At 43.1% G+C, this 10,000-nt stretch overlaps 1 protein-coding gene across 1 annotated transcript in view; it reads left to right on the forward strand.

Annotated features, from left to right (window-relative positions):
• LOC138973241 (anaphase-promoting complex subunit cdh1-like) overlaps positions 1-10,000 on the forward strand; it is a 21,827-nt gene that overhangs the window by 2,552 nt on the left and 9,275 nt on the right. Inside the window, exon 2 of the mRNA XM_070345962.1 lies at positions 1,486-2,094. Coding sequence (XP_070202063.1) covers positions 1,486-2,094 — 609 coding nt within the window. The remainder of the gene's footprint in view (positions 1-1,485; positions 2,095-10,000) is intronic.

Below are 10,000 nucleotides of genomic sequence, written 5' to 3' on the forward strand. Positions count from 1 at the left end.
GGAAAGCTGGGCAAAGCAAACCGCTCGCTGATTAAAATTCATGTCATTATTTGTCATAGTTTCGGAAGTCGTTTTGAGCAAATCATTATAGGTGTTTTTAAAATACAGTACAGCGAATGTCCCTTGAATTTGTAAGGTCCAAATCGTCAGAAAACTTTCCAAAATGGCGCCTTAGGTGTTCCAATTTTAACTTGTAAAATCTAAATTTAAAGTTCGTTTGTTTCTTGGTTGTTTTATCAGTATTTGCGTACTCATGTAGTGCTTTTGTTGGTGTTTGTGTGTTATCGCTCCTTTCACAGCAGACTCTGCACCCGAGTTGTTGGCCTTTAAGTCAACACCGGTTGATTGTGGAATTCTGTTTGTGATGGGGTCTGGTGGTTTCCGATTGTCTGTATGTTCATGGAAACCTTCGGGTTTGCATAACAGTTTTTATAGGGCTAAGAAATTAGCCCTGACATTTTCAATCCTGTTTGATTGCACTTCGCTTCCCGAGGTGATCGTAGTCAGTGTTTCGGCACTCGGTTACATCGTGATAACATGTTTTAATAACCAACCTTTGCTGTTTCTGTGCTACTGCAGTCCGACTTGTGTGCATACACTATTGGTACTATAACCAACTCATTTTACAAATTCTTCTTACAATGATTTTTGTTTAGTGTGCTCCATAGAACAATGTATCTAAATAAGCACTTTATTCAAATAAAGAGAAATTATGGCCGTTGTATATTTATGTGTAATTGAACATAACAAAAAGAAGGTAGTGCACCCCCAAAACAGTGTTTGCTAAAAACAAGGTTGCAATAACAAATATCCGCACTTTATAACACAAAGTGAATCGAGATGTTTGTTACATACTGATACACGCTGTTTTATGTGGAAATCTCGTGTTGGTGTATATCTCGTGCCGATTCACGGAATTGCCGAATTCGCGGAATCTGCAACTTGTTTGCCCTATTCCCGTAATCGACAAAACGCGTGCCCATTACGCGAAATCGGCAGCGGTTTGCCGAAAACGCGTAAGGGCTTCTATAATTTGCCCATTTTGCGAAATCGGCAGCCACTGTTTGGTTTTACAGTTCTCAAATGCCTGGGATATCATCACACTTAGACAGCTAGATACTCGAATGGATAGATATCGCAATAATCGATAAGTTATGGCAAAAACATTGTTGTTTGTGCATTTCCGGAGTTATGCTCGACAGAGACCAACACAGACCATAAAAACCATAATAGGGAGGTAAAGCAATGTTAATGCAATGTTCTGGTGACGCAAAAAGTACAGACTGGCTGCCGCATTTGCGAAATGGGCACATTTTAGAAGCCTTTACACTTGTTCGGCAAAACGCTGCCGATTTCGCGTAATGGGCAGCGTTTTGCCGATTACGTGAAATAGGCAAAACTGTTGCCTATTTCGCGAATTCGGCAATTCCGTGAAATCGGCACGACAGATACATGTTTATTCTTTGTGTCTTTTTTTCTAATCAGGAGGGTCAATGAGCACGAATCCGGCTTCAGTGAAAGAACCCAGTCAACAGGAATCAACTGCTGGTAACAGTCTTTACAAAAATAACCACAACGATGTTGTCAACAGTAACAAGAAAACCACTACAACCCTCGTCAGGGGAACTGGCACCACCGCCTCAGCCAACAACGACAACAGCAACAGAAACAACATGCAAACAACAACAACAACAACCACCCCTACATCGTCCAGCAAAACAGCTGCAACCACCACCCCGATCAACAACAACAACATCAATAACAACTACGTCAACGAAAACAACAAAACCACCACCACAATGAACAACAACAATAACAACGACAAAACCACCACAACCACCTCCTCAATCTCAACCACTACCACCAACACAGCCATTGCCAACAACCACGACAACGACAAAATGAAAAGCGTCGAGTCCAAACCCGAACAGGGTGTTTCCAACGGTAGCATCCTCGTCGAAATTTTCCTCTCCGCTGTCCTCAGCCTTGTTATCTTATCCTCCAACCTGCTAGAAGTGTGTGGCATCGTGATGGGGGTCTTTCTGCTGGCTGTTCTCGTCCTGGCCCTGTGTCTGTTTCTGCGTAGAGCTGCAAGTAAGTATACCTAAGTACCGGAGCTGTTTGAGTGAGTGTGTGTGTGTGTGTGTGTGTGTATGTGTGTGTGTGTGTGTGTGTGTGTGTGTGTGTGTGTGTGTGTGTGTGTGTGCGCGGGGGTATCTATGCATGTCTTTGTCTGTATGTGTGTCCGTGGCATCGTGATGGGGGTCTTTCTTGCTGGCTGTTCTCGTTCTGGCCCTGTGTCAGTTTCTGCGTAGAGCTGCCAGTAGAGTAATGTCTGTATGTTTGTGTGGAGAGGGTGTGTGTGTGTGGTGGGGGTGCGTTTGTGTGAGTGGGGGGGGGGGTGCGTGTGTTTGTGTGTGTATGTGTTTGTGCATGTGGGATGATGTATGTGTGTGAGTCTGTCTGTCTGTCTGTCTGTCTGTCTGTCTGTCTGTCTGTGCGTGTGTGTCTATGTGTGTGTGTGTGTGTATGTGTGTGTGTGAATGTGTGTATGTGTGTGTGTGTATGTGTGTATGTGCGAGTGTGTATGTGTGTATGTGTGTGAGTGTGTGTGTATGTGTGTATGTGTGTGTATGTGTGTGTGTGTATGTGTGTGAGTGTGTGTGTATGTGTGTATGTGTGTGTATGTGTGTGTGTGTATGTGTGTGAGTGTGTGTGTGTGTGTGTGTGTGCGTGTGTGTGGGTCGGGGAGGGGGGGAGGGGTACTGAATAGCGTATGTGTCATAGTTGGACAAACCAAAAACCTGTTACGGTTATCATCGGCTTTCTTGCGATTTTGACAGTAGAGGCTTAAAATTGTCACGTAAACTTCATCTGAGAGAAAAAGGTGTGTTTAAACAGCACTCTATTGTCATTAAGCATGCACATGTTCACGAACGCTCTCTATCTTGAAAGCGTATAATGCAAGCTTTTATGCTGCTCACCCCACATATCAGCTTGCTTCGGCCTTTGGTGTAAACACACGACAATAACTGAAATCATTTTCTCGCTCACCAAGTACACTTGTTCTGTAAAAAGGAGGAGTTTGTGTGATCAAATAGAAACGCAGAAACGTGCTTCAACACAATAATTACCACTGTTTTTTCCATATATATATATATATAAAAAAAGAAACGCAAATGCTGCAGTGGAGATGGGTTACACATGAATTTGAATGTCGATTTAATTATTTCGGGTTAACAATAACAAGGGAACGAATTGACCAAACCAAAAACCATACGGAAAAGTGTATTGGGATGAGAACATGACGTGCCATGTTCCACTGGACACTGTTTGAAGACGGTTGAAAGTCAATAGCGTGTTGCTCCTCCCTGGGCGTTGATGACTGTGGCGCACCTCCGGTACATGGAGAGGACGAGGTGATTGATTTGCTGCTGAGGGACCTGAGCCCACACCTGGGTCACGGCAGCACGCAGTTCTGCTGCTGTGCGGGGTCTCCGGGCAAGGGCATTAATCCTTCTTTGCATGATGTCCCAAAAGTGTTCGATTGGGTTGAGATCCGGAGATCGAGCAGGATGAGGCAGAAGGTTCACACTGTTGTGACGCAGGAAGTCCTGGGTAGAACGTGCAGTATGGGGACGGGAATTGTCTTGCTGGAACAGGCAGTTCCGGTGCCTCTGGACAAATGGAACCACATAGGGACGCAGGACTTGATTGATGTAACGGTCTGCATTGACACCATTCCCACGACCTTGGCCGACGTTCTAAAAGACGACAAGCCTCACTCGCGGATTGACACCAATGGCGCCCCATATCATGACGCTGGCACCTCCCCATCGATCATGCTGCAGGATGTTATTGTTAGCAAACCGCTGTCCAGGTCTTCGCCAGATCCGGACACGCCCATCGCCAGGTTCCAGGCAAAAGCGCTTCTCGTCCGAAAAAAGAACCCTCCGCCAGTCCCGATGGCGCCAGTGGGCATGCTGCTGGGCCCAGGCCAGACGATCCAGGCGATGCTGAGCTGTCAAGACAGGACGTCGAGCAGGACGCCGATTTACCAGGTTCTGCCCACCAAGGCGTCGGCGTACAGTTCTGGCACTGACGGGTTCTCCATGCACCCCGAATGTGTTACGGGCTCTGTTGGCGGCAGTTTCGAATGCATCTCGCTGGTGTTGATGGACAAGATGGCGATCTTGTCGGGCTGTTGTTACCCGGCGGCCGGGGTCTGCCACGTCCTGGTAAGTCGCAGGTACTGTTAGTGACATGAAAACGTTGCTGCAGGCGATAAATCGTGGTGACATTTACTCCAAATGCCCTAGCAACTTGCCAAACTGATTGTCCGGCATCAATTCTCACGATCGCCTGTTGGCGCTGATCTGGTGATAGTCTCGGCATCGCGCCTGTGTCGCAGAAATGAATGTTGTAACAGTTTTGTGAGTATTGTACAGCTTGCCTGAACACTCTGAACACGAAAAGCTGCTTTTCCACATTGTGCATGTGCTGAAAGTGGTCCCCATGACGGTTTGGGATCCCCGTCAACAAGACCTCGCGTGTGACCCAGATAACGGCAAACACGGTTCTGACAAGATACGACCGCTAAAACAACACGTGCAGAACATGCTAGTATCATTATTATATTTATATTACAAGTCCATAAAGGTTTAATTAACGCATCCTTTATTTGCGTTTCTTTTGCCTCCGAGTTTATATGTCCACCGAAAATAACACGTTGTGAGCAAATCGTGTTTGATGTTTTGTTCCCCTTTTCTCAGAGAAAGAATTATATGTTAGCGATTAAAGATACCCTACTTCCCAATCAAATATGATTGAATACAGCACTACAACATAGTCAAGGCTTTAACCTAGAATAAGAATATCATTTCATTTAAACACATAGAAACAGAAACTAAACAACCCGCTGCTGTATGTTTAGAGGGATGTTGTTGTTGTTGAAATGATTTGTTTGTTTGTTTGTTTGTTTGCTTAACGCCCAGCCGACCACGAAGGGCCATATCAGGGCGGTGCTGCTTTGACATATAACGTGCGCCACACACAAGACAGAAGTCGCAGCACAGGCTTCATGTCTCACCCAGTCACATTATTCTGACACCGGACCAACCAGTCCTAGCACTAACCCCATAATGCCAGACGCCAGGCGGAGCAGCCACTAGATTGCCAATTTTAAAGTCTTAGGTATGACCCGGTCGGGGTTCGAACCCACGACCTCCCGATCACGGGGCGGACGCCTTACCACTAGGCTAACCGTGCCGGTGTGTTGAAATGATTAAGCAGATTGACATAGGTGATAGTTAATAACTCACCTCGGCCAAAGAATGTCTTATCTGCACAGAATTTGTTAAAATTGTAGATTTTGGTGTGATTCCAAATGGAAGCTAGGATGCTCTTATCTGGGGCAAACCCGAAAGGATCCATCTCTTTCTTCTATTGTGTCTTTCTTTGTATGTGTCCAATGCTCTTTTTCCCCTGACCAAATCTATTGTGTGATACAAGATAGTCGACACGGATATTAACTAGGGTACCATCTTTGGGTATCAAAATCAATCAATCAATGAACTAATTGACTACACCGTCAATTAGCCAACCAATTAATTCTATACTTTTATACCATCCTGACGATGGCAGTTTCTCTGCCGAAATATTGATAAAAACAAAAGGTACCTAACCTGGCTAGTAGTGTGTTTTCTTTTTATTTAACCAATTAATTGATCAAGTTAAGTGCTTATGTGACCGCCTGTGTGTTTAATTCTGTGTGCATTCCTGTTCAGTAAAACTGCAAAGGATCATATCGATATGTACGTTCTGCTGAAGACCGTCATGCATTGAGCCTGAAGGCGACTACACGAAGACTTCGGGAAAAAAATGTTTTACCAATGAGCTCAGTGCCAATGATTCGTGCAGCAAGCTTCGTAAAGCAGAGAGAGAGAGAGAGAGAGAGAGAGAGAGAGAGAGAGAGAGAGAGAGAGAGAGAGAGAGAGAGAGAGAGAGAGAGAGAGAGAGAGACAGAGAGAAAGAGAGAGTGAGAGAGACACAGAGATAGAGAGAGAGAGAGAGAGAGAGAGAGGGAGAGAGAGAGAGAGAGAGAGAGAGAGAGAGAGAGAGAGAGAGAGAGAGATTGATTGATTGATTAAACTTTGTTACAGAAGGATGGAGATTTTAGGCATTGCCTAGTCTTACAATCTGTCCTTGCAAACAAAGACGAGAACAAAACAACACATGAAAAGAGTATATGGACACTACGAATTTGACGAAACATACATATGGTAATAAGTAACATTCAAAAGCAAATCAAAAGTTATAGATTAACTAAATAAAAACTATAAAGTATAAAGATAGCAAAAGTAACAATGATAATAGCAATGAAGGCAATGATGATGATTTCATGGTAATAAGATTAATAACAATAAAATAATAATAATGATAATAATAACACTAATAATAATGATAATAATGAGTGCAAAGTTACGTTCAATAAGAACAAGAGAGAGAGAGAGAGAGAGAGAGAGAGAGAGAGAGAGAGAGAGAGAGAGAGAGAGAGCTTAGCGGCGTATGGCTGCCTAAATGGCGGTTTAAAAACTGGCATACACGTCACAGTCCACTCGTGCAAAAACACGAGTGTAAGTGGGAGTTTCAGCCCACGAACGCAGAAGAAGAAGAAGAAGAAGAAAGAAGAGAAGAAGAAGAAGAAGAAGAAGAAGACCCAATTAGTATCAGGTTTAAGAGTGGGCCACAATTTCACCTTTACACAATCGTATACGGCACCGTAACTAACTTAAAGTTATGTTCACACAGTCGCTTATGTCCTGGTAATCACCTCTTAATAACGACCACATGCCCACTACGATTAACCCAAAGAAACCCTGACGAGGTTCTCTCATTTGTAATAAGATAAGATAATTAAGATAGTGAACTGTAATGTTCATTTTCATTTTACATAAACACAGAAATTTGTCTTTTGGCACCACATCGCATTTTTAATAACACAAACACACGGTCATTAAGCATAATTGAACACAAGTACACTACTAAAATCAACTAATCTTCTTCTTCTTCTTCTGCGTTCGTGGGCTGAAACTCCCACGTACACTCGTGTGTTTTTTTGCACGAGTGGAATTTTACGTGTATGACCGTTTTTTACCCCGCCATTTAGGCAGCCATACGCCGTTTTCGGAGGAAGCAATGCTGGGTATTTTCGTGTTTCTATAACCCACCGAACTCTGACATGGATTACAGGATCTTTTTCGTGCGCACTTGGTCTTGTGCTTGCGTGTACACACGGGGTGTTCGGACACCGAGGAGAGTCTGCACACAAAGTTGACTCTGAGAAATAAATCTCTCGCCGAACGTGGGGACGAACTCACGCTGACAGCGGCCAACTGGATACAAATCCAGCGCGCTACCGACTGAGCTACATCCCCGCCCGTCACCTAATCAACTTATTGACCTTTCCAAAACTACCACCTGTCTAAAAGGACCCATTTTGATTGGTCCCTTGGATGGTCGTTACTAACAGGTTCGACTGTACAAGTGCCTGACTCTAATATTGTTGACGAGCTCATTCAGATGGCCGCCCAGTAATTGAAGACGTCACGAGCATGATGGGCTTAGTGTAATTCTGTTTTACGCAAACAAGGAATCTTTAATTTACGAGTACGTTTCCCCGCGTGGGAGTTTAAAGCAACGGTGGGATTCAAAGAGGATCGAACAATCAAAACACATCCCATATCATGACCCTCTAACTTTGCATCGTGTGTGTATGATTTGGCTGTCTGCCTGCCTGCCTGCCCGGTTGCCTGCCTGTGTGTGTGTGTTTGTGTCCATATTGCCGTTTAAGTTGTGTCAGGAAGGGTTGATCTTTAATGATTGCCCGAAAAAAAGCAGTTTTCAGAAGAAACAAATAGTTGTACAAGAATGCAAACAAATCTTAAATAAAACAGGTTTGTGTAAACTGAGTGTCTGTGGAAATGTACAGAAAATGTTTGGGTGTTGTCATCAGGCAATGTTTTGTTTTATTCAGTTTGCACAATTTCTTTGTAGTTTTTTTTCCCGTCGTAAATCCGCATTTGGTGTTTGATTCAATATTCAATGATCGCACCATTTATCTCTTGCCGTCACTACTTATGGGAATAGTCAACATAGAGTTATTGATTTCCATTGTTAAATAGTTGATTATGTTCTTGTGCGTTTATCCATGGACTATGTCAACTGCCCTTTTCAAATGAGTTGTTTTCCATGTCATTTGGAGGTTAAGTTTTCAGTGAAACTTATGTTCAGATAAAACGTTTAAGTCTGATTCATATTACAAAATATTATACAGATGTGTTGGGGATAATGCGCTGTTTCGATGTCTAGGCTATACAGACGTCTACATGTTCCACATCCACACATTGTAGTAAATTGAACTGCATTGAATTGAACTTAATTGAATTTTAAAAAATGGCAGAATAACGTGTATAGCAACATCTTGTTTAGTTCACACAACCCGGGTTTCTATATTTTGGAGGGCTCACACTGCGTATTATGCTTACCTGAACGAATTCGAATATAGACGCTTTACACTTGTTCCTTTTTTGAATCTCTGCTGATTCATTTACTTTCATCTCATTCTTGTTAATACAAATGTGTTAACTATACTCGCCCCACCTTTCTAGACACGCCCTCCCACACAAACTTCAATAAAGAGTTTTAATGAGTATATTCACATTTTGGGTCACGAAAAGAGTCTGCTTTATACCAAAATAGCAGTTTGAATCATGTTATGTTTTGTTCGGGGTGAGAGTGTACTGTTTGTTGGATTTGTGTTAAGATAGCTTTTGTGATCGCTCAAACTGCCTTGCCTGTCTGTTTGTCCGTGTGTCCGTGTGTTCGTCTGTATGTCTGTCTGTATGTTTCTCTCTCTCTCTCTCTCTCTCTCTCTCTCTCTCTCTCTCTCTCTCTCTCTCTCTCTCTCTCTCTCTCTCGCTCTCTCTCTCTCTCTTTCTCTCTCTCTCTTTCTCGCTCTCTCTCTCGCTCTCTCTCTCTCTCTCGCTCTCTTTCTCTGGCTCTCTCTCTCTCTCTCTCTCTCTCTTTCACTCTTTCACTCTTTCTCTCTCTCTCTCTCTCTCTCTCTCTCTTTCTCTCTCTCACTCTCTCACTCTCTCTCTCTCTCTAACTCTCTCTCTCTCCGTGAACATGGTTTTTTCTCACCATGTCTGTCATCGGGCTTGTAAACCTTCCTGCCTGTGTGTGTAAGACTATCTAAAAGGTAGATGCAAGAAAAAAAGATGAATTGATGAACGAATGGATAATGTCGCTACGTCAGTTTTTTGGGTTTGGTACACTAGTACATGTGTATGTTAAGTATGCATCACTCAGTCAATATACATGCAAATACATGGAAAGTAGAGTTTTCCCGGATACACCCGTGTATCTGTGGGTGTTGACATTGTATAGTATACACGTCACTGGTTCAAAACTTAAGTCCAGCTTCAAGAAAGTTTACTTTGGATGAAACCCAAAACGCAATAGAATTAACACAACTCTGCAGTACAAGTGTAACTACGTTCTCAGTTTTCGCCTGCGCCCATCTTTCACAATCTATGTGTACCCAAAACTCAAATGTTGCTTCCCGGTCAAATTAAAGAGGTACACTTACTTGAGAGAAAAAGAATCATGTCAGTTTCTTGTAAGTGAAGGAAATGTGTGATAAAATTCGATAAAATTCATTCCAAAATTCGATTCCTTTGCAAACGTGCTCCGAGTGGTTACGTTCTTTGAATGAGAAGGGAATGTTATTACGATAAAGCAAAGGTCTAAGTTAAGATACCTGTTTTTCAACATATCACTCTCAGTTAATGTCTAGTACATAACAACGATCATCGGTACTTTAGAAGTGAGAGGGGCGGATGGGGGGAGGGGGAGGGTATTCAGAGTCTAGTAGAGTACGTACTATATCAACAAATCAACATGGCCGAATGCGAAAGCTGTTTGCATGCGAAAAGTG

The sequence above is a fragment of the Littorina saxatilis genome, linkage group LG8, assembly GCF_037325665.1.
Source record: "Littorina saxatilis isolate snail1 linkage group LG8, US_GU_Lsax_2.0, whole genome shotgun sequence".
Lineage (NCBI taxonomy): Eukaryota > Metazoa > Mollusca > Gastropoda > Littorinimorpha > Littorinidae > Littorina > Littorina saxatilis.